Source organism: Taeniopygia guttata, chromosome 36 (assembly GCF_048771995.1).
Source record: "Taeniopygia guttata chromosome 36, bTaeGut7.mat, whole genome shotgun sequence".
Lineage (NCBI taxonomy): Eukaryota > Metazoa > Chordata > Aves > Passeriformes > Estrildidae > Taeniopygia > Taeniopygia guttata.
In genome coordinates this window covers 4,100,051-4,125,146 of record NC_133061.1, presented here as the reverse complement: position 1 = coordinate 4,125,146, position 25,096 = coordinate 4,100,051, and the positions used below count along the sequence as shown (strand labels likewise).

Genomic DNA, 25,096 nt, shown 5'->3' with positions numbered 1-25,096 from the left:
GACCTCCTTGGCACACCCGGGGAATTTCCCTGGAGGGGCTCCGCTCTGCCTCGCTTGCCACCTGCGGAGACAGCCAAGGAGCGCTGGTGTGCGATAAAGGGCCGGACTGAGAGGGCCCTGGGGTGCCAGAGCAGCACTGCTGGGCAGTCCCTCAGAGCCGGCAGGGCCCGGCCTCGCTCCTGGGCCTGAGTGCCCGCGGGGAAGGGAAACAAGCGGAGAAACGGGGCTGAGGATGTTCACTGCGTTTAAAGGCCGTGATTTGTGTGCATTTGAACAGTGGCTAGACGAACTGGAGGGGTTCCTCTGCCCCAATGGTTCGGACTTGGATTCCTGGAATTTTACTGTGTGCTGTTATGCTGTGCTGTGTTGAGAAAAGGGGACACTTTAAGAGATACCACCAGTGAAATTCCCAGTAAGTTTGTGTGATTGTCCCCCACATTATAGTATTTTAATTCTCGAGATTATATAGTTGTATTTATAGAGATTTAAAGATATTTTTTGCAACAAGTGTAGCATTTTATGCAGAACAGGTACACTATAATGATTTATGTTTAACTGTAGTAAAACAAATCAAAGGAATTCCAAGAATTCCTCCCTCACAACAACTTAAGCCCTGACTCTCCTTGAATTTGAGATAAGGACAGGGTTCTGTGTTTGTGGGATATATGAGTTTTTCCTGTAACAGACACAGCCTTTTGCAGGGCAACGAAATAAGTGTCAGTAGAAACAATGCTTTAATTAGATTGTGCGAGAAGAGAACTAGAAAAGACTGAGATTTTGTAAAAGAGGGGTTAAATAAAGGAAAAATGCCAAAGTGATAAACGGAATAGCCTGCAGGCAATTCCTGGGAGTTTTTGGTGCATTAAGAGGCTGGCACCTTGTATGAGTACTATTACAATGCAGAGTTTGTGAGAAGGGCTAGTATTGCTGTTCCATGCCCCAAGTGTAAATTGAAGCCTCCTAATCAAGCCAATTCAGAACCTGAGATCTTAAAGCTTATGTGTAAATGATCGCATCTCATACCTTCGACCTGGAAAGTCTGTGTGTGAGAAAAACTGAAAAAAAGACCATGAGGCTTGGGTAGAAACAAAATAGTATAAGCAATAAAAACTAACCAAAGCAAAGAGGTTCCCAAAAAGCCTCCAATAAGGGCAGCTCAAAAAACTAAAGGATTTATAACACCTTATTGCAACCAATGCTGTTTTAAGACAGGAAAGCAAATAAGGTGAGGTCTTGTATGCTAATATGTTTTTTCACCTCCAAGAATCATCCAGAATGTCAGAGTAAAAAAAAAAACAGAGCAAAGAGAAAGCAAATCAAATGTGTTGCTCAGCATGCCGTGAAAAACGCCAATCACATGGCTGTTAAATTTTTAATAATAATAACATGGTTATTAAAATAGTAATACAATTAGGGTAATAAAAATTTAGAGTTAGGACAATTACAAGACAATAAAAAGCAAAGACTTAAGGATGTCCAGATGCTCTGGGGCACTTAAGCCACAACAAGCATACCTTGTGAACAAAGGAATCACCCTTAAAACTACACTATTGCATATTCATATATCCTTCATGGTTATGCATACATTCTATTTAAAACAAGAAACTCTGTCTGTTATATGCCAACTATTTCCTTTAATCCCCATGGCATCTTCGAGTCTGAGCAAGGCCTGAAGAAATTAGATTCTTCTGACAAGAAAACCATAAATTCCTCTTCTTTGGAAGATTTGGGTGTTCTGTGATGGTTATGTCAAAGCGAGTATGTCATTCCTTAAAAGAAAACCCAGATACATAGTTTCTATTTTAACTACTAAAGCTTCAATTTAACTACACAACTACATTTACAGTACTATTAAAATGTTAATACAGCACTACTATTCAAACTAACATATGTGCATTTTTCACCTTGGGCGTCTGGTGGAGTATCCCCGGAAAGTGCCCATCTCTGCAGGGAGCCACGTGTTTTCAATTGTAAATTAGGTCTTTCTTTCTCTGTCATCTGTGGTTTCCAGTCTTTCCCGGCTGGGTCTTCAGGTCTTTTAAAACTTTAAGAATCTTTTTCTACTAGCACAACTGACTTCATGTATATTTTACATAATCACGAATTATTCCATAATTTATATTACAATGGGGCTGCACAGATCCCCCTGCAGGTCCGTGGGGATGCAGAGATTCCCCCGCAGGTCCGTGGGGATACAGAGATCCCCCCGCAGGTCCGTGGGGATGCAGAGATCCCCCTGCAGGTCCATGGGGATGCAGAGATCCCCCTGCAGCCCCTGGAGGAGCCAGGCTGGAGCTCGGGGATGCCTGAGAGGAGGCTGTGACCCCGTGGGCAGAGGGGCCCCGCTGGAGCAGCCTGGCCTGGCAGGACCGAGCCCGTGGCACAGTGACCCACGCTGCAGCACTTGGAGGGGGCTGTGGCCCAGGGGATGGACTCGGCTCGGAGAAGTTCCTGGAGAAGTCTCGGCTGGGAGAGAGCGCAGGGTGCAGCAGGGAACGACTCCTGTCCCTGAGCAGAGGGAGAAGCCGCGGGGGATGAGCTGAGCACGGCCCCATTCCCTGTCTCCTGCCCTGCCGGGGGAGGAGGTGCAGCTGGGAGCAGGGAGGCGTGGGGAAAGCTGCATTTAAGGCTCTGCACTGACTTCTCCTCATCCTGCTCTGAGTCTTTGGAGTTTTCTGCCAGAAATCTCTCCCCTCCCCCGCTCACCCACAGGGCTTTGGGCAGGTTTCCCTTTTTGGGGGAAATCAAAGCGAAGCAGCGATGCACTAATGAGGGGCAGGAGAAGGGAGGCTCCCGGGCTTCCCGCAGAGCCGGAGGCACGGAAGGCGCAAGGCCGGGAAAGCCGTGGCGGGAGGTGCGGAGAAGTTTGTTTGTGTGGGCAGCTCAATCCCGCCTCGGGCCCGGCCCGTCCCGGGGCTGTTGCTCATCTCCGGCTTTGCCCTCACGCAGCGCGGGGGGCCCTGAGAGCGCGGGGCGAGTCTGGGCCGTGCGCAGAGCCCGCCCCCAGCTCGCTGCCATTGGCCGCTGGTGCCGTCAGTCGCGGTTGCGGCGCGCTGATTGGTGGGAGCGGGACGCAGCACGGCCCCGGCGGCGGGCTGAGGGCGGCCGTGGGCGGGCAGCGGCGCCATTGGCGCCGGGAGCGTCTGTGCGGGCCCGGGAGCGGCGGCAGCGGCCGGAGCGCGGTGAGGCGGCGTCGGCGGAGCTCGGAGGCGGCCCCGGCGCAGGTGGGAGCCGCGCTGGGTTCTGCGGGGGCTCGGGGCTGGCTGCGGGCGGAGGGGGCGGCAGGGGGCTGCGGCGGGTCGGTGGTGCCGTGTCCGGCCCGTGCTGGCCCCGGGCTGAGGGCGCGGCGGGAGCGGCTGCCCGCGGTCTCCTTCCCGCCGGGGCCTGGGCAGGAGCCGCTGCCGGAGCAGCGCTGGCTCGGCCCGGCTGCTGTGGGTAGGACAGAGGGGGCTGCCCTGCGGCCGGGAGCGTGCGGGGAAATTCCCGTCGCCGGAGGTTTCTGTGGCCGGAGGAGAGCGAGGAGTCCTGTAAAAGTGACTTTATTGCTGAGCACGGGGAGAGGCCGTGGGGCATTTGCCGTGCGCTCTCTGCCATGGTTGTAGTCCGCAGCCTCCTTTTTATCCTCATTTTCCCGGCCGCATCTCCCTCTGCCTTTGCCCACGGGCTGAGGTCCTTGGAAGGTTCAGACTTCCCGATGCGCCTGCTGCCTGTCCTCGTTAATATGCACCCTCCTTTTGTATACCAGCCGATATTCATGGCTCTGTTAAGCCTTTGTTCTCCTGGAAGTTCGGGAATTTTGCGGTACTTTGAGAAATTGTGTGGCTCAATTTGTGAAATTTGTTGGAACTGATGGTTTCCCCCGTTACTTCCTTATCTACAAGTGCCTGTCTCTCTCTCCAGGCAGATTCACTCCTTGACTCTGTTTTGTTCTTCCCGGCTCCTCTTTAGTTTTGGGATTATTCTCGGTGCCCTCATTCCCTGTCTTTTTGTAGCCCTTTGTGGATCAGGAGGCCTGGCTGCCACCTGCATCCCCTGGCTCAGCTGCTGGATGAGCTGCACTGCCAAGGTTTGGAGCATGGTAAAAAGATGAGAGTTGCTGCAGCACAGAAGAGGAGAAGCAGCATTCGTGAAACCCCTGGTGTGCCGGGGAGCCACGAAAGCGTGTCCCATTCCCATCCTTTCCGTGTTTGGACCAATTTCTAAACTGCTCTCCTATTTCCTTTGTTATCTTTTTCAGCACTTTTCCCTTGTCATCTCTTTGCCAACAGCAGTTTGAATCATTTAGTTCTCCACAAACTCCTGCTTTTTCTGCTAACAGATAATCTGATCCCATCCCCATGTGAAATGTTGTGTTCCTCTTTCAGTGGAAGGTCAGGAGCTGGAGCTGTCTAGTTGCTTCTTCTTTTGAGGACAGCTTTTAATCTAGTGATGCCATTGAAATGATAAATGGGTTTTGTCTCCTGGTATGAATTAGTTTGGGTTCCCAGGGGCTGGTCGGTGGTGTTGTAGGATCTGTTCTGGTGGCCCTTCATCTTTTCCCCATTTCTGGGTGCTCCCTCAAGCTGAGGCTGCATCAATGACTGCATTTTTCTAATTACATCATCAAATACTTGAATTCCAACTAATTTCCCTGGACTTGTTCTAGCAAAAGCCCCAGTGCTCTGATACACCCTGTACAGCACAGACAGGGGCAGCAGATGTTGGAGTGGACAGGGGGATGATCCCCCCCTTATTTTAGTGAAGTTTTCACAACATTCTCCATTTGCTGTTTCCCTTTGCAGCTTCAGCCATTTCTGTTTCAGAGTCAGATCCTCACCATGGGCTCTGCCTTCAGCCGTGCAGATTCCATCTGTGCAAGCAGGCAGAGCTTGGGATGAGGGGCAGAGGGAATCAGCCAATTCCTGCCCCAGGCAAGAAGAGCCAGGTACATTGTCCCCACTCTGCCCCAGCAGTGTTAATTTGCATTTCTAAAGCTCCTCTCCTGGGTGCCTGGAATGCAGCTTCTCTTCCAGAGCAGCTTCAGCAGCCGCACATGTTCCCCGCCCCCCAACCTGCTGCTTTTTCTTTTTTTTTTTCCTTTCAAATCTTCTATTTATGAGTTAAAGGGTCACCTTCAAATCTCTTCTAGGTTCACAAAATGTTGCCTTAAGGTGAACGTCGAAAAACCCAGACCAAAATTTTTCTATCTCTAAGAGCCACGCACAAACATACACAAAAATTTTCCAAGTCATCTAAATTTTTTCTCCTTCTCCTCTTAGTAAAAACTTATTCTCTCATTCCTGACCCAAACCTAATCAGCAATATAGAAGTAGGAGTAATTTAAAAAATACCCTAATGCTCTAAACTTAGCACCGAAACTGCAGGAAAAAGAAAAACTCCACCAATATGTTTATTGTTAGAGTCAAGGCATTCCTTGGTTCTGGCCAGGGTGTGCAACAGAAATCATTCCATCGCCACATAGCCCGGGTGTGCAGAGAAAATCGTTCCATGACACGTGGGTTTTACTCGATTTTTCCCTAAATTAATACAGTCTAAAGCAATCTAAATCCACTGGCTTAATGTTCTGTAGTTTCAAGTTGTGCAGATTTCTTTGCTTCTGCTCTTAATGAGGTGGGAAGTGCTGATTTCCTTCTCAGCCTTTTGCAGACCAGGTGTCTGCAGCCCTGGCAGTGTCTGGGGTAGGTGTTGGTTGCTGTTTGCTGCTGGGGTTGATGTTTTGCTGCTGGGTGTTATCTTTGTGGGTATCTTTTGGGCCATTCCCAGTGTGTTGAGGTGTTAAACTCATCTCCATTGAGTGGTGCAACATCCCTTAACAAAACCTTTAACATTTCTTTCCCCAGGGCCAAGGCAAAGCAAGCCTGAGTAGAGAAATGAAAGGTTAACAATGTTAAAGTCTATGAGCTGGTGTATTTTCCATCAATGCCATGGCAGGCAGGGCAGTGTGTGAGTGTAAGTGAGAGCCAGAGTGGAATTGTCCCGTGCTCTTGCCCAGCAGCTGTGGCAGGGCAGGCCCAGAGAGCGCTGAAGCTGCAGCAGTGGCAGCAAGGGCTGTCCCCGGTGGCTGGAGCTGCCAAAGGAGGGTGGCCAGGCCGAGGATTTCAGCAGAGGATGTGTGGGCAGGCCCAGGGCCTTGCCCCGCTGTGGAGCCCTGGCTGCTGCTGCGCTGCCTTCAGTGCAGCTCAGTGGGGGCCTCCCATCCTCCTGCTGCAGGCGGGAAGTGCAAATCTCCGGGGCTGCAGAGACCTGGAGCCGAGGCTGAGGGGTCCCCCGTGCTCAGCTGTGCTGGCGGCTGTTTCTGGCCTCGGGGCCACTTGGCACGGGCCACGCCACTTGGCCACCAGTGGTGCTGCTCTGCACTCCTTATGCAGGAGCCGATGTCCTGCTGGGATGTTGGCAACAGCAAAGTGCCAAGGCAGGCTCTGTGCCAGCCCAGCTTCCTGGGGGAGAGATTGCACCAGAGACAGGATTCTGGCCACAGACTGCTTTAAATGTGCATCCCTTATCTCCACCCTGCACTAGGTGGAGAATTCCCAGGGTAAGGAATTCCCAAGATCAATTCCAAGGGGAAATGATTGAATATCTGCCCTGAGTCTGGCTCTTCTTCTTGCCCAAGCCAATGGCAAAAGCCGTACCCATGGCATCTTGGTTTCTATCCCCAGCTTCCAAAGGTGTTTCTTTCCATCCCCTTTCATTCTTTGTACCCAGCCTGAGCTCTGGGGGTGCCAGGGGTTCTGGAGGTCCCATTGTATTCCTAAAGCTGCCATAACCCCCTGGAGGATCTTTCCTGGAAAATGAGCTCTGCTGTCTGAGTCTCTTTAATTTTGAATGCCTTTTATTGGAATTATTTCTTTTAGAAATATCTTAAAAAGTGATCCAGTGGTTGCTGAGCAATCAGAATTGCTTTTGCCCCCCTGTTAGGTGAGATGGTGTCACCAGAAGATATTGAAGCCTTCCTGCTCAGGGCATTCAGTGCCAGGCTCTTACAAGCACACACAGCTGTGCCGGTTGAGCTGACCATGGGGGGTAACCTGGGCTTTGTCTGATTCCCTTTCCTCAATAACAGCGTGTCTTGGAACTCTTTTCCCTTCTGCTGCCCTTGAAGAGCCATCCCCAAAGACATTTTCTGCCTCAGGCCAGGCAATGTCTCCTGAATCTCCCCCAGGCTGGGTCTGGAGCTGTGTCACTTGAATGCAGTGCTGGGTTTCTTCCCAGCCCCTCTGGGGGCTGTTCAAACAGGAGGCTGGGTTAAACCCTTCCCCTGTCCTCAGTTCTGAATCCTCCTGTGCCACTGAACAAGTTTCACACTGTAATAACCGAGCACTGCTCATCCATTGCGAGGCTCTTTTGGTTATCAAAGCTTGAACTTGATGGCAGACTGGAACAGTTGGAGATCCTGTTGTCATCAGGTTTTGGGCCTCGGTTCCTGTTGAAGCTGTTGCTGCACAATTCTGCAGGCAATGAGGCCACCTGGCCACTGGGTGAAACTTGTTGGCCCAAGAATTCCTTTGGCATGGCCCTGTTGAACATTCCCCTAAAATTCCAACTTCTTTTCTGAGTCTGGAAGAGCCACAGCTGAGGCATCATTATTTTTGGTTGTTCATTTTCTCAGGTTTTGCTCTCTTTCTCCTGTCCATACCACAGCATGGAGGCTGTGTGGGGTTAAAAAGTCCAGACATTTGACACAAAGGTACAGCAGCAATAGCCTCTGTATCACCTTTTACAATATAACAATGCCATCATCAAATTCCTTCCTAGATAATTACAATCACAGTAGGAAGAGAAAACAATTAGTTTAGTTCAAATTAACCTCCCATAGCTCCTAATTGAACAAATTATACCAGCTCAGCTTTCCCAGTTATTCCCTTAATAATGAAAACATTCCTTTACAATGTTCCCCCCTTAGGTGTAAGATTCAGAGTGGATGGAGAGGCCCCTGTGTCCATCAGGAGAGGCCTCCTCTGGATGCAGACCCAGCCTGGATGTTCTTCAGGGCTGCAGTGTGGTGGGTCCCCAGTGGGATGGGAGCTCAGAGAGCCCTGACAATCCATGTCCATGCAGGGGTGGACTCGCTCCTCCTGAGGGTGCTGCTGTCTGTGCTTGCAGTGTCCTTGTGGGCTGCAGCTGGAGCCCTGACTCCTTCCCAGGGGCTGTTTGGGTGGGCTCTGCCCTGGCCAGGAGGGCAATGCCTCTGCCAGGTGCTTGTGGCCGACGCCGTCCCCTGGGTGCTGGGGCCCCCTTGGGCCCTGGGGTTGGTCCCTCAGGGGCTGTGGGAACTCTGCCATGGCCTTTGCCTTCAGCTTGGCCTTTTGCTCATCCCTCCTTGCCTTCAGCTGCTGTGCCTTTGTGCCCAAGTGCTGCAGGGCCTTCTTGTGCCACTCCTGCAGCCCCGGTCACTGCCTGTGGGTGCTCATCCTCTGAGAGCTGCTGAGCTTTCTGCAAAATCTTTCCTTTCTGCAGGGACGCAAACCAAATCCTTCACAGAAAATCCTGATCCATCCATGAGCACTCTTCATTTCCCAGAGGTTCCTTTGTTCTGCTCCTTGTGCTCAGGGTCCCCTGCACAGCCCGTGTGGCAGAGCCGGTGCCTGTCCTGCCGCAGTGTCCAAAGGCGGCCCCCCCGGCGGGCAGGGCCGGCAGCTCCCCGGGGCCGGGCAGCGGCCGAGGCGTCCCGCAGCCTCCTGGGGGCCGGGGGCCACTGCCGGCCCTGCCCGGGGCTGGTGGGCTCAGGCAGCGCCCGGCGCTGAGCCCCGGCTGCCCCACAGCCCCGGCCCGGCCCCGCAGCTCCCCACAGGCCCCCAGCCCTGCTCCTGGTCCCGCACCTCTGCGCCCGCTGCTGCCGCTGCCCAGCACAGAGAAACCCCTGACATCCTGACCTCCTGCTTTTCCTCTCCTGGAAACTGCAAATTCAAAGTATCAGCTGGCAAATTGTCAGGATAAGACCCTGCTGGAAAACATCCCAATCCTGAGTATTTTTCTCTTCCTCCTCTTTGCCATCATCCTTTTTCTTACCACACACATTCCTCCTGCTGCTTCTTGCCTGAACCATATTGCTGCACACTCCCCTTCACCCGATCCCTTCCCAGCACACCAACACCATCCATCCCCTGTTGTCCAAATCCCTTCTCCACTTCCCTTCTTGCCCCCCTGGGTGTCCATGTCCTTAATTACCTCTGGGGGAATGTGCAAACTACCTCAGCATTCTCCCAAGGGACCCTTCAGAGACATTTTGGGATCATCCTCCCTTTGGCCAGGAGCCCTCCCTGGCTTTCCCTTTTCTCCCCTCCATGGGTGCCCTGCCATGTTCACTCCCCGAAGATCCCAGGGCACTCACTGATGTGATTTTCAGTGCTCTCTCCCTGCTGACTCTTCACAGACCACCCTGATGTGTCACTCGTCTGTCTCCTGGTCACTCCCGGGTCCCCAATCAATCCCCGGTGCCGCCGCCAGCCAAGGGAGCCGATCACCCAAAGTGGGTGAGGCACCTTCAGCTGCACTCCCTGCCCCAGGGTGTGCGGGAAAATTGACATCACCAGAGGATTCTGTCCACAAAGCAGACAGAGGAGTCCTGTGAAACTAATTTCATTTCTAAAAATGGGAGCGGCCATGGGACATTCCCCATGGGATCTCTCCAATTGTTGGAGGACACAGCCTCCTTTTCACCCTAATTCTCCTGGCCACATCTCCCTCCGCTTTCCCCACTGGCTGAAGCACTTGAGAGCTACAGACTTCCCAATCCACCTACTACATACTCCCTTAATATGCTCCCTGCTTTTATACAGCAAATAATATTCATGGCTCTGTTAAGTCTTTGTTGTTCTTCTGGAAGTTCACGAATAGAGGAGGACCTTGGCTGAGCAGCAGTCTGTGTCATCAATTAATAACATTTTCTGAAACCAAGGCTTCTCCTGTCACTTACTTACATAAAAGTTGCTTGACCCTATCTCTGAGCAGATTCAGAGCATCTGTTTGTAAAGACACTTTGCTCTTGTTGCTTTCATGGGGGTCCCCCGTTTGTGGGACATCCCCCCTGGAGCAGGGTGTCCCCTCTTTGCTGCAGCCGCAGCCCTCAGGCAGAGCTCAGCCAATCAGAGCCCGCGGCGCTGATGACTCACCAGTTGCCAGGCAGACTCGCAGCTCCCCGCGTTCCCCACCTGGACCCCACCTGCGCCCCCCCCTCGGCCCCATGGCTCCCGCGAGGGGAATTTGGGGAGGTGGGAGTGGGGCAGCGCCAAGGCCGGGCCCCCCCGCGCTGTCCTGGCGGGAGCGGCTGCAGTGGGGACCGAGTGCGGGCGGGAGCGGCCGAGAGCCCAGCGCTGCCCCAGCCCGACCTGCCCCAGCTCCATCCCTGCCCCTCGGCTGGGATGCTGTGGGTCTGGGGGGGAGAGGGAGCCGGCAGTGGGTGCTGGGCCTGGGGGCAGGAGGAGAAGGGAAGGAGAAGCAGGCTTGAGGAACAGAATGGTCAAACGATGCAGGTGGCAGGAGAAGGTGGGATTGTGCAGGAGAAGGAGGAATAGCAGGAGGAAGGGGAGTGTGAGGAAGAGGAGAGACACAGGAGGAGGAGGAGGAGCAGAAAGAGGAAGCAGCAGAAGGTTCCACCCCTCCCTGTATCTGCAGCCTCTCCCCAGCCCCAGGAGCGTTGCTTCTCCCGCATGCAGCAGGTGACTGTGGAGGGGGATCCAGGATTTTCACTGGGTGAATCTTGGTGTTTCTGAGCTTTCTTGGGCTAAATATTGGTGCTTTGGTTTTATGTGGCAGCTGAATCTTTATGTTTTGGAGGAGGTTTTTGCTGACTTGTGATGTTTGGGGAGTTTTTGATCTGTATCTTGAAGTTTGTGGGATTTTGGGGCTAAATCTTGGTGTTTTGGAGGTTCTTACAGACACAAGATTCTCAATGACTTCCTGAGATGAACTGGAGCAAGGAGGAACCTCCAGTCCAAGGTGCTCTCCTCTTGTTTTTTTCCCCAAACCAGGATTTTTCATTCCCTGAGCGTGTCTGGATGGAGGAGGAGGAAAAGCCCCGGAGATGCTGCAGGAGGAGGAGCTACAAACCCAGCCCAGGGAGCTGCGGGGAGGAAAGAGCCTCCCTGAGCCAGGAAGGCGGGCGGAGATCCAGCCAGAGCTCGGAGCTGGTGGAGAAGTCTCATGGCAGGGAGAAGCCCCACAAGTGCTTGGAATGTGGGCAGGGTTTCACCCGGAGATCCAGCCTGATTGTGCACCAGAGGATCCACACTGGGGAACGGCCCTACGAGTGTGGGGAGTGTGGGAAGAGGTTTCGGACCAGCTCTGATCTCCTCGTACATGAGCGGAGTCACAGAGAGGAGAAGCCCTTCCGCTGCCCCGACTGCGGGGAGGGCTTCAACCGCAACTCCAACCTCACCGTGCACCGGCGCATCCACACCGGGGAGAGGCCCTACGAGTGTGGGAAGTGTGGGAAGGGTTTCAGAGACAAATCTGGCCTGATCCAGCACCTGGTGATCCACACTGGGGAACGGCCCTACGAGTGCTTGGAATGTGGAAAGAGCTTTGGGTGGAGCTCACACCTGAGAACACACCAGCGCATCCACACAGGGGAGAGGCCCTACGAGTGTCCCCAGTGTGGGAAGAGGTTTCACACCAGCTCCAATCTCCTCAAACATGAGCGGATTCACACAGAGGAGAGGCCCTTCCGCTGCCCCGACTGCGGGAAGGGCTTCACGCACAACTCCGACCTCACCAAGCACCGGCGCATCCACACCGGGGAGAGGCCCTATGAGTGTGGGAAGTGTGGGAAGAGCTTCTCCAGGAGCTCAAACTTGACTGAGCACCAACGGAGGCACCAGTAAGGGAAGCCCTGTGAGTGCCTCGAGTAAGGGAAGAGCTTGGAGTGAGGGAAGAGAGTGAGGGAAGAGCTTGGTGCGCTGCTGCAGCTTCATCCCCCATGGGAGGATCCGGGCTGGATGATCCCCAGTGACCCCCGTTGTGCAGAGCTCTGGTGATCCGTGGTCCTGATGATCCATGCTGGGTGTGGGGAAGGTGTTGGCTTCTTCTCCTTGTGCTGCTGTGATTTGGGTGGGTTCCCATGGATGGGGGATGGGAGGTGAGTGGGGGGTCCTGGTGCACTGCGGGGGGCTCATGGCTCGGGGGGTCCCAGCGCTTTGGGGGAGTCAGGGAAGGGGGGAAGCAGTGAATGGAGGGGGTTCCAGTAAATTGGGGGGGGCACTGATGATAACAGGGGGTCCTGGGAGACAACGGGGGGGAAAGGACCAAACCCTAAGGGACTCCCCTAGTGCAGGTGAACCGCCCATGCCCCCCCAGCCCTTGGGGTCCCCCACAGTCCCTGCACTGTTCCTGGGGGTCCCACAGCTCTGGGGGGGTCAAAGCGGAGGGGATGGAACCTCTGTCATGGATGGGGGGCACAAAGGGGGTCCGGGCCCAGTGCTCGGCGGGGTCGGTGCACGAGGGGGGCCCGGTCCCTGTCCCGGTGCACGGGGGTGGCGCTGCCTGGGGGGTCCCGGTGCTTGTGGGGTTCCCAGGGTTCGATGGGGGTCCGGTCCCTATCCCGGTGCTTGGTGGGGGGGGGGCAGTGCCCGGGGGGCTCCCACTGCTCGGTAATTGGGGGGTGTCAGAATCCAGGACATCCCTCTGGCTGCCCTGGATGGCTCCAGACCCTGGCAGGGGCCTCGGAGACCTTGGCATGGTGTCAAGAACACCGGTGGCTTTGGTTTTAGCCCTAGGAGAAAATTGCCAACTTTGTAGGGGGAATTACAAGGCACAAGGGTTTGAGTAGCGTGGTAGGTGAATTAACACAGGGTGGAAAAGTAGAATTTTAACACTTTAAAATACGGGGTTCAATGGGACAAGGTGGAGGGATCTGGGTGTGTCCTGACCTTCTTCTCCTTCTTTTTGCCCTCCATGTCTTGCTGTGATGGTGACACTTTTCTGTTAGTTGAAGGTAGAGACACACTGTCCAACATAAATGATAGATATTGGCACGTTATTGTAAACACAGTACAGGTAGTTTTTAATGTAGAAGGCAAACAGCGCCCTGAGGGCAGGGAGACTGCCACAGACCGACCTGCTAGACAGAGCTCAGCAGAGCGGACAAAGCTGTTAGAGAAAAGGGAAAATAAACGGCCCTGAGAAGCAAAGCTCTGCATCTCGACTCCTTCTCTGCCTGCGCGGGCTGGGAGAAAAGGACTTTTCACAATCTGTCAAGAGTTTAGCTGAAGAATGGCTGCGCAGCAAGGGACACGAAAGGGTTAAGTTTATGAGAGTGTGAGAATACGTGACTTGTAGCATGAAAACAACCTTGAGAAACAGATGTCCCCTAACAACCTTGAACATACAGATGTCTCCCTAACAACCAAGATGTAAAATTGCTTAGTATGCAGAAAGATAATCAAGTATAAGAAGCAGTAACTGCAAGGCTTATCGCAAAGAGATATATGTGTTAATAAAAAGGTAACCAATCCTGAGCTTCGCTTTTGCAATATGTATGAACTAATTTGTGTTTGTATAAAGAAACTGTAATCGACTCCAATAAACTGAGACTTGTTGATCATGACAGCATGAGACTTGTCTCCCGCGACTCTCTCACCAACATCTGGCGCCCGAACGGATGGGATCCCCCCGCCTGGATCTGTGAGACATTTGCGTTGGGGTCGGGTCCCGCAGCTAGACGGACGGCGATTAAGCTCCACTACCTGGTGCCGCGCCCTGAGTGACCACAGCGGTGAGCTCAGCCGATACGTGCTGCCGAAGCCTAGAGGGGCTGCAACAGCGCTGACATGAGTAATGGATAGGCAAGCAGCATATAACATTTTCACCTCCTTTCTCAGACGGAGGCAATTTAAAGGGCTTGATTTGGATAGGGATCTCCAGGCTTCCATACAGCTTCTCTTTCATATTCTCTCAAAGAGAACTGAAAAAGTTAAAGAAGCCGATTTGGAACAGTTGGTTCTGTGGGCAAGAAACAAAGGCAAACTGCAAAAGCCTTCGCTGATTTTTAGTAAAGTCGAACGGCAAGAGCTGGGGCAGCTGCTTTGGGACGCAGTGATAGAGGGCGGAGAAGAGAGAGAAGCTGTGCTGGCCCCTCGCCCCCCCGCAGCAGCGGCGGTGGCGGCGAGCAACCCAGCGCGGCATGTCAATTGTAGCAGGAACAAGCGATCACAAAACAAGATACAAAGGCAAGAAAAAGTTACAGAAAGCCCTTCCTCGTCCCTTGTGGAACGGGTTGGCAGAACTAAGGCAACGGGCTGTGGCAGAGAGCAGCAGGGTGCGGCGGTAAGCACCGGCCAACCGCCCGGGCGGACCGCAGAAGCGGCAGCGCAAAGTGGCAGCGCGGGGCCAGGCAGAGCGGGGCCAGGCAGAGCGGGGCCGGCCGGCACCGAGCCTGAGGCAGCCTCGGGGTGGAGCGGACTTCAGCCGAGAGACAGAAGGCTCCTTGTTGCTGAGCAACAGCGCGAGGAGGGAGATGGGCGTTCCCGGGGGCTCGGCCGCGCTGGAGTCGGAGCAGGCGGGGTGCGGCCGCATCAGGGGCGTCTCCTCTCCCGTCCCCACAGTGACGCAGCAAGGACGGGAGCGAGACGGCGCCGCCCCCTCATCTCCCCACAGCACCCAGCAATGTCGGCGGAGACGCTGCACAGCCTGCTTGCCACGGTAACGACAACGCCGAGAGCAGCAGTGTCACCAATGGAGGGATTGCAACACTACAGCAAAAATTTCAACAGCATTTTTCCAATTCCTTGCAAGAGTCAGAAGACGTAATGAAAAAGTATAGCAGTACCAATTGTTTTCCAAGATACCAAGAAGGATGGTCATTATGCAAATCAATGTTATTTCAAATACAATGTGGATGAAAATCACTGTAAAAAGATAAAAATGTTAATAATGATTTAATTGCCAAAAATGTCTCTGAAAACAAAGATTTGAGAAAAGTCAGTCAGATGGAATGTTGGTATTAAGTTCACAATTTCTGTTTTTGAGTTTTTATAGATAATAATATAAGTAATTATGATTTTTGAGTTTTATAGATAATAAGATAAATGATAATTGTCAAGTTTTTGTAGGTAATGATAAGTAGTGATTGTTACTAATGTTATATGAATGCTTTAAAAAGATTGTCTTAAACTATTTTAAACATTTCTTGCTGATAAGTTGATCATATAATGTAAGTTGTCTGATTTTTGTGATAAGAATTATTATCAAGGTATTAAGGTATTGAGGTATTGTTATAGTATTTACAGTCAGTTTTCATATGTTTTATTGTCTTTTTAGGTGATTGATTGCAAGATGTGTTTTTTCAGGATCCTGTGTTTTTGATTTTTTAACTACTCATGTAATTTCTTTGTCTAATCTTCTATGCAGCTGCAATTCATCTTCTTTTAAAAATTTATTGTCCAAGTTTTAGTTCAAGATTTCAAACTTCAAATTTTTAGATCTCTAAAGAAAAAGTTTGTTGTATTTAGAGAATTTTTGTCCTGAAAGAAATTTTGGACAGGTTCAATTATTTGATGGTTTAATAAATTTTTAATAATAAGGTTTTCTACTTATAACAGTTATTTCTAAGACTTTCATTTTATAATGTGTTAATACATATCCTCCAATTAGGGTTTGAGCTCTGGCCAAGCTCTGGCTCTACGTGGATGGTGTAGTTGACCCAGGTGTTTTCTGCATCAAAAAGTATTCAAGTCCTTTTGGCTTGACAATTTGATCGTATAGGGCAGCTAAGCCTCAAAGGGAGTTTTGGAGACACATGATCCAGACATGTCTTATCCAAATCTCTGTTGTTTCAAGGTTTGTCAGCTGCTGCAGACTCTGGGATGACAATTTGATAGTGTAGCACTTAGTAACTGTGATTTTATATGTAATATTAATTGTACATTATCTGATTGATTTTTATTTGTTGTTAGTTTCTTTACTATGTGCATTGTTTTGTTTTTAATGTTTTTTCATGTTTATAACAAAGATGTTGATATCTCCATTTCTTCATGCAAGTTTTAGGGAACAGAATTGAGAGAGGACCCTCCAGTCCCTGTGGGGGTGTTGGGTTTATTTGTGTTTTAACAAGTGCAAAATCTGGATGAATTTCAGTAAAGAATGTAGAACTTATCAATTGCAAGAGGACACTGATCTCTCCACAAGTGGATCAGAAGATGCACAGCAAAAGTAGATTGTGCAAAGATTTGTGTTTCACCCACAAAACATCGTAAGCTTTGAGTTTTTTTTATTTTATTTTATAAGTGTGTTTTTAATAATGTTATAGAATTTTTTACTAAGTTTTAATAAGTTTTAATAATGCCTGTGATTTTTCTGTTCATTTTTTCATTGTCTTTCAATGGCAAAAGAAAAAGAGGGAGTCTCGTTGGGTCCCATGGCAGAGTTCAAAACATGGACCCGAACTCAAATGAATTCAAATAGCACAAAGACATGAGTGCAAAAAATTTAAAGGAATGTGCTGTATGAATTTGAAAAATAGTTCCGAATCTATTAATAAGAAAATTCAGCGTTTGCAACAACATGTTCAAGTGTTACAGAGGGATGATACATTTTTTAAATTATCATTTAAATCATGAAAAATTACAAGTTTGCTTAAACACCTTTTGCAGCTTATGATAATAGAATTGTTAATTATAGTAATTTTAATGCTTGCATTGCCATGTGTATTTCAGTGCTTGAAAAAGACTTTAATGTCAATTATAGAACAAAAATAGAACACATCCTTGCTTGCTTATAGAAAAAACAGGGGAAATGTCGAGAGTTTAGCTAAAGAATAGCTGCGCAGCAAGGGACACGAAAAAGTTAAGTTGATGAGAGTGTGAAAATACGTGACTTGTAGCATGAAAACTATGACCTTGAGAAACAGATGTCTCCTAACAACCTTGAGCATACAGGTGTCTCGTTAAAGATGAAAAATTGCTTAGTATGCAGAAAAGTAATCAAGTATAAAGAAGCAGTAACTGCAAGGCTTATCGCAAAGAGATATATGTGTTAATAGAAAGGTAATCAATCCTGAGCTTCGCTTTTGCAATATGTATGAACTAATTAGTGCTTGTATAAAGAAACTGTAATCGACTCCAATAAACTGAGACTTGTTGATCATGACAGCATGAAACTTGTTTCCCGCGACACTCTCACCCAACATTATAGTTCTTATCAGTCATGCAGTGACATTCAATAGCCCATTATCAGCAGATGTCTGCCCTGAGGGAGGATTGATTGTGGAAGAGATAAGGAAAAACTGCCCACTTAACACAGGACAACTGCCATACAGATGGCAAATAGAACACATCTTGCTTTTCAGTCTGGGGCAGGTCACAAACAAAATCAGCTGAGAAGGCGGCACTCTGAAAAGCAAACCAGAACTGACAGAAAATGAATGGGACAGAAATCAATAATTCTGATAGTTTTATTTATTATCAAAATAAATCACACCCACCCAGCCCCATACAATCCTGATCCCAAAACCTCAAATTTGGATCTTACTTCTCTCAATCTCCTTCCAACCCCATCTATACCTGGAGGCGGAGGAATTGAGTAATTTTGGCATGGGACTGAGGTGGGAACCAGCCATTTTGAGGTGGGATTGAGTAATTTTGAGGTGACAGATCAATCCACCTTGGCTTTTAGAGTGCAAAGATATGGAGAATACTCCCATATATCCCCGAAGAACCCACAAATCCCTCAGAATATGTTCCCAAACCGTAAATTCCTCCTCAAATAACTCTTAGATGGAGGGACTTTTGACATCTCTGGTCCATACTCTTTTTAGTCATTTTTTAGGTGTTTTTAAGTGATAAAGACAAATCAGAAGAAAATTAGGGCCAAACAAAACCAGACACCCCTGAGCATCCCCTGGGCACTGGACAGAACAAACTCAGCAGAAATCAAACTTAACCCTACAGAAAATGCCTTGAGGAGGATTTGCTCTTCCCACAAGTCACTTGTGATGGAAACACAAACAAATCCCAAACATTAATAAACCAACAACAGAAGCAATTCTGTGGGAATTCCAAATTTCATCAGTTCCAGCACAGCTCCAATTCAGATGCTGGCAGGTTCCAAAAAAAGAAATGTGGAAATTTGGCCCAATACAGATTATTAAAAGGAAGGGAAAGGTCTGTGTAGCTGTCACAAAGGTGACAGGGACCAAGAAAATAATGATTCTCATATTTGGAAAAGCCCCCAAGCCTGTGAATTCAGGAGTTATTTCGGAATTTAGCTACTTGAGCTGGGCTTCCTATAGGATTTAAGTAGCCTTGTGTTCCTCACTGTGTGGTGAATGATCCTTGTCAGTCTCGCTGGTATCATTTGTTCCCTTTCCTCCAGTGATTTTAACAAACTTTTCAGGGAAGGACACAAAAATATTTTCTTTACACTGGCCACCCACAACAGCCATTTTCCTTATAAGTTCTCCCAAAAGTTGCTCAGAGGAAGCTGCATCCAAGTTTCCAAGAGTTCCTCCAGAAAGAGCCACAAGCTCCTCAGAGGTGGGAACCAGGCTTTTGTCAAAGGCACTTGGGGTCAGATAGCAGTGCCCTGAACTCACAGTGCAAAATAATGTCACAATCTGGCTAAAAAAATTGTTAGAGAGATGCCTCTGCCCCATTTAAGGTACTAACGAGACCAAATCCAAGGTGGATTTTATTGAACAGTAAATGTGAGGTAGAGAGAGACATGGAAAGAAAGATAAAATTGAGAGAAAGTAAGGGAGTGACAGGGATAGAGATCTCCCCTGGGACAGGGCAAGTGTGACATTGTCCCCTGTGTGCGTGGCCTTCCCAGGGTGGGGGTTTTACACCTGAGCCAGTTTGGGTAAGGGGGGTGGTGTTCACCCCCCACCCCGAGCAGGGATTGCCTCACTGTTTCAGGTTACAATGTCAAATGTAACCAAAAGTGTTTTCAGTCACCATCTCCATAAACTGTTATCAACAGGTGGGGCAGTGTTCTTTATCTCTTCCATGGCTCAGCCCTGATAACGCCCTCCAGGGGCCATCTTCTGTTAATGGGCCATTGAGTGTCACTGCAGGGCTGATAAAATTACATCATCCCATTGTGGGATGCTCCGCCCAGGGGGAGGAACCAAGCATTCCTACCTGGATATAATCTCACCCTTGCAACACCACGACCACCTTGCCTACTGCATTCCCAGAGGACAAGGGCTCCATAACCACCACTGGACCTTCAGAGGAAGACCAGACCCTTCTACAGGATCACCACTTTGACAGAATCACGTTCATCACTCCAGCCGGACTGCAGCCACCATTTCATCAGACTGCTACCACCACCCTGAGCAACGGGGTGTCAGGTTATATCCTGACTCTGTGAGTTTAAGCCAGGATTTCTCTATCATTGCCTTGATATTAATTTTCTTTTTCAATTGTAATTCTGGCATAAATTCTCCCCCTGGTTTGCTTTGAAACCAGTACAAAACTCAATGTGCTCATCCCTTGTTTTCCTCCCAAAACAGAATTTCCCATACCCAAACCTTCACGAAATGGAGGAGGAGGCGGTGAGGAAGAGGAAGACACCCTGGGACACCGAGGCAGGTGAGGAGGAAGTCAATGCCCCTTTCCCCCTCTCTCCTGCTCCATCTCCCGGCCCAGCACAGCCCCCGGCTGCAGGACAGCCCCGCTGCCGACGCTCTCCTGATGGGGATGCACTGGGGGGATCTCCTTACCCTTCCTTGTGGCACGGAGGCAAATCCCATCCTCTCCTTGTCCTTCCTACCCCAGAGCAGGAGCTGATGATGGAGACCAGGAAGGACAAATCTCTGCAGCACAACCTCATGGAAGAGGCCGATTTAAGCAACTCCACAGCACAGGAATCGAACAGGGAGGAAAAGCCCCGGAGATCCCACACAAGGAGGGGCTGCAAACCCAGCCCAGGGTGCTCTGAGGAGGAAAGGCCCACTCTGGGTCAGGAAGGTGGGCAGAGCTTCCGCCAGAGCTCAGAGCTGGTGGTCCCTGAGAAGATTCACGATGGGGAGAAGCCCCACAAGTGCTTGGAGTGTGGGAAGAGCTTCAGGCAGAGCAACAATCTGAAACGACATCAGATGATCCACGCTGGGGAATGGCCCTACAAGTGTGGGGAGTGTGGGAAGGGCTTCGGCTGGACCTCCCACCTCATCATCCACCAACGCATCCACACTGGGGAGAGGCCCTACGAGTGTCCCGAGTGTCAGAAGAGGTTTCACAGCAGCTCCAATCTCTTTGTACATCAGCGGATTCACACTGATGAGAGGCCCTTCCGCTGCCCTGACTGCGGGAAGGGCTTCAAGCAAAACTCTACCCTTGTCACCCACCGGCGCATCCACACTGGGGAGAGGCCCTGCATGTGCCCCACATGTGGGAAGAGGTTTCACACCAGCTACAATCTCCTCCTGCATGAGCGGGTCCACACTGAGGAGAGGCTCTTCCTCTGCTCTGACTGTGGGAAGGGCTTCAAGCGCAACTCGCACCTCATCAGGCACCAGCGCATCCACACTGGGGAGAGGCCCTACATGTGCCCCACATGTGGGAAGAGGTTTCAGAGCAGCTCAGATCTCCTCCTGCATGAGCGGGTCCACACCGAGGAGAGGCCCTTCCTCTGCTCTGACTGTGGGAAAGGCTTCAAGCAAAACTCGCACCTCATCAGCCACCGGCGCATCCACACTGGGGAGAGGCCCTACGAGTGTCCCCAGTGTGGGAAGAGCTTCACCCGGAGCTCTCACTTGACCCGACACCAACGGAGCCACCGATGACGGAAGCCCTGTGAGTACCCCAACTGCAGGAGGAGCTTCATGCACCGCTCCAGCTTAACCCTCCATTGAAGAACCCAGATTGGGAAGAGCCCTGGTGATCCCTGTTCCCTGTGATCCATGCTGGGAAGATACCTGTACCTTCTCCTGCCCCTGCCAATGACCTTATGTGGGATTGAAGAACATGAGGGTCTGGCCATGGCCCTGTCACTACATTCACTCCCACCTCAGGTCATTGCCAGGGGCAGGAAAGGGACTCTCTCCCTCTCTCTCTCTCTCTCTCTCTCTGGGAAGGGTGTCCTTTCCAGGCAGGAGGAGACATGTGGCCAGGAAGGTAGAATTGATGGTGATGTAATTTCCCCTGTAAATAGTTTTTCTTATCCCTTCTGTTGTCAATAGTTTTTCTGTTCCAGTTTGTTCCTTATCTCATTGCTGTTCCCAGTAAATTGTTCTTATCCCAGCCTGGGATCTTTCCATTTATTTCCTTCAGTGGAAGGTGGGAGGGCAACGAGCACCAGCGGGGTTTTAGTGAGAGCAGGAAATTGGGGAATTCCATTCCTGAATCCCGGCCTGTGGATACCGAGCATCCCAGCTGGTGCCAGCCCTGGTGGCCATGGCAGCAGCCTTTGGAGCAGGTCCCTGGCTGGGGCTGAGGGAACCTCTTCACTCTGGTGCCCAGGGACAGGAGTGGAGGGAGCAGCTGCAGCTGAGTCAGGGCAGGCTGAGGTTGGATCTCAGGGAAAGGTTTTTGCCCAGAGGCTGCTGGGGCACTGCCCAGGCTCCCCAGGGAAGGGTCACAGCTCCAGGGCTCTCTGAGCTCCAGCAGCGTTTGGACAGCGCTGCCAGGCCCAGGCTGGCAGTGTTGGGGTGTCCTGTGCAGGGCCAGCAGCTGGACTCGAGGATCCTGATGGGTCCCTCCCAGCTCAGCCACTTCTGTGGTTCTGGGATCCCATGACCCTGGGGATGGGAGTGCCAATGGTTGCCATGGAAATGGGCTCTGGCTGCAGGCCTGAGCTGGTGTCCATGGCAACCACCCCTGGCATGGGGTCTCCATGGAGCTGCCCAGGGACTGACCATAGCAACTGGGGCTGGGGAAGGTTGCCATGGAAACTGACCATAGCAACAGGGGCTGATGATGGTTGCCATGGAAACTGAGCATAGCAACAGGGGCTGGTGCTGGTTGCCATGGAAACTGACCATAGCAACAGGGGGCTGGTGATGGTTGCCATGGAAACGGACCATCGCAACAGGGGGCTGGTGATGGTTGCCATGGAAACTGACCATCGCAATAGGGGGCTGGTGATGGTTGCCATGGAAACTGACCATAGCAACAGGGGCTGGTGATGGTTGCCATGGAACCTGACCATAGCAACAGGGGCTGGTGATGGTTGCCATGGAAACTGACCATAGCAATGGGTCCTGATGAGGTTTGCTGTGGTAATCCAGGGCATCCCTCTGGCTGCCCTGGCAGGTCTGGGACCCTGGCAGGGGTCAGGAACCCCCCTGTACAGAGCCCCCAGAGACACTGCCTGTAATCTCTGTCCATGGAGAGGAATTTTCAATCTTACAGGATGAATTACACACTCTGAGTGTTTGATATGAGTAATAATTAGTGTGACATGGGTGCAAAAGTAGAATTTTAGGATTCTAGATAAGGGGTTCAAAGGAGGCAAGATAGAGGAAATCGTGTGTGTCCTGTCCTTTTTCGTCTTCTTCATGCCTTCCATGTTTCACTGCAGTGTTGGCATTTTTCTGTTGGTTTAGACTGGGGACACACTGTTCAACACAGGTGGTAGGTATTGGCACATTATTGTAAATATAGCACAGGTAGTTTCTGGTATATAATGTTTGTAACTTCCCATTGAGGGGCAGAGCCCTGCACGCTGCCCCGCAAGAAAGGCCTACTGCAGGTCAGACAGAACATGTTATAGATAAGCAAGAATAAACAACCTTGAAAACCAGCACAGATTAATTATGGCGTCTTCTTTGGCAGCGGGGCTCAAAGACAGCAAATTTCTGCAATTTTGGGATCATTTAATACCACAGATTCTGACATAAATGGCATCCCTGGGTGGGCTCGAACCGCCAACCTTTCGGTTAACAGCCGACAGTTTGCCTACTAATAATCAGATATTTTCACAGGGCCTCAGAGGGGTTCCATGGGGACTTTCTAAGTGTCCCCAGGCTGCCAAAGAGCTGGGATGTCACAGGCACTCACAGGAGCTCCTGTCATAGGCAGACTGGGAGCTTTAGGCAAAGTTTATTAGAGAAGCTCCTGTCAGGTCAGGGGGCACAGAAAGGACCCCCAATAGCCCCTATAGATCCCCAAATACCCCCAAGGACCGCCAGCCTTTCTAAGCCTCTTTTTGTGAGAGGAGCCTTGGAGCAGCAGGTTCCAATCCCTACCCCTGACATTTCAAGAGCTCGTATGTAAACAATTATAAAGGTGGAATTAAAACTTTATACAATTCTCCCTTAGCATTAGGAATTGTAAACCAGTGTTGGGGTTGGGTTTTTCCTTTCTGTTTGTTCATTATCATTGGCTGATGTTTATCGGCTGATCCCTTATTTTGGGAGGAGCTGCTGCTCTTGGAGATGGGAGTTTCCACTGCTGCTGCCGGAGCCCAGCCCAGAGCTGCTTCTTCTGTCCTGGGATGAGCCTCTGCTCGTGAGAACAGCCACTAAACTGGGACCTTATTTACACCTGCCCCACTAAAAGAGAGACCTATCCCTGTCTGCTCGGGTGCCCAGGATCCTGAGCTGGGCTCTCCCTGCCCTGCTTGGAGCCCCTCACCCCCTGCCTGCCGAGACATCCTGCCAGCCCAGCTGACTGCTTTTTGCCAGTGCTGCTGGGGCACCGAGCTGACTGCTTTCTGAGAGTCCTGCTGGGGCACCGGAGCCGGCTGCCCCGGGGTTTGTGAAGCAAAGCCTCTCTCCAGCCCTTCCCCCTTCGGACAAAGCCGCCATGGCCCCGCGCTGCCGAGCCCGGCCGGAGCGCCCCCTGCAGCCGCGTGGGGGTCAGCGCACCTGCCCTGCCCCGGGAGCCACAGCGCCCCTGCTGGCTGTGCCCGGAACTGCACCGCAGGGAAAGCGCCACGGCCCAAAGGCCGGGACTGGGCTCTGCTCTGTTTGCTGTTCGTGCCGCAGCTGCTGCTGCTTGTTTGCTTTGTTATACACACTAGGAAAGAGCTGACATTCCTATTCCCATATCTTTGCCTGCCTGAGAGCCCCTTGATTTCATGATTCTAATAATTTGGAGGGAGGAGGTTTACATTCTCCATTCCACAGAAAGCTTTTTGCTGCCTTCCCTAGCAGACACCTGTCTTGTAAACCAAGACCAGTTTTGGCACCCGATGTGCAGCCTGAGGGCATTGAGAGAAACAGGGTGAAATAAGAATAACAATTCTTGACTAACATTTTTTTTTTTACACTGGATATAGAAACCTTGTTCGGTGTCACCATGTGGTCTAGCTTACCTTGGTTTGGGTGGCACATGGTTGTGGCTACATTTTTCCCATCCTATAACTATGGCAAATCTGGCTGATAATCAATTTGTTTGATGGGTTAATATGGTGAGGAATTTATGGATTTTTAATTTCCTCTGGATGGTGGGCACACAGATTTGAGGCTACCACACACTAACTGTATGTGTTTGGAATTACTTTAATAATGGTACCTACTGTGAGGAAATGACACCAGGGGAAGTTTTCTCCCAACTCCTCAGCCAGCTCTTTGGGTCTACAGTGGTTGGTGTTCCTGCTATGCCTGTTAAGCCTATTCTGTTCAGCAGTCAGAGGTAAGGGAAGATTGACTTAGATAACTATCGTAGCAGGGCGTCCCCAGCCTGTAATAATTAGCACTGACTCCATGATTCCAGAAGGCGGATCAATCACTTTATTACATTATCCTATACTATACTGCTAAGAAACACTCATCGCTCTTGCAGACAGTCCAATACAGACAGACCAGACTGGTTAATTGAAATCCAAACACCATCACCACTGGCCAATTTAGAAATCACCCTTTGGTAAACAAATCTCCATAATACATTCCACATGTGCACAACAACAGTGCAGCAAGTGAAGATAAGAATTGTTTCTTGTTCTTTTCTCTGAGCATTTTCACAGCTTCTCACAGCTTCCCAGGAAAATCCTGGGAGAGCTCTCTCTCTGCTCAGAGGATATGTGATTACCACAGGTCAGTTGTGACAATGCAGGTCCAAGGACACCACGGTGACACTGCTGATCCTCATGGAACCAAGGGGCCATTGTGACACTGTGCTGCCTCATGGAATCAAGGAAACCAATGTGAAACTCAGAGGCCCCAAGGAACCAAGGGTCCATGGTGACCTTGTGCAGCCCGCAGTGTCACAGAGGAGCC

The 25,096-nt window shown here is 50.7% G+C and overlaps 2 protein-coding genes across 2 annotated transcripts in view; one reads left to right on the top strand and one right to left on the bottom strand.

The window, feature by feature from the left end:
- The window catches only part of LOC140681477 (uncharacterized), a 472,703-nt gene that overhangs the window by 241,762 nt on the left and 205,845 nt on the right, over nt 1–25,096 (bottom strand).
- Nucleotides 10,650–20,719, top strand: LOC121468031 (uncharacterized). Its single transcript, XM_072921292.1, has 3 exons — nt 10,650–10,658; nt 11,094–11,763; nt 19,905–20,719. Exons 1-3 carry the CDS (start codon nt 10,650–10,652, stop codon nt 20,717–20,719), a joined length of 1,494 nt encoding a protein of 497 aa, XP_072777393.1.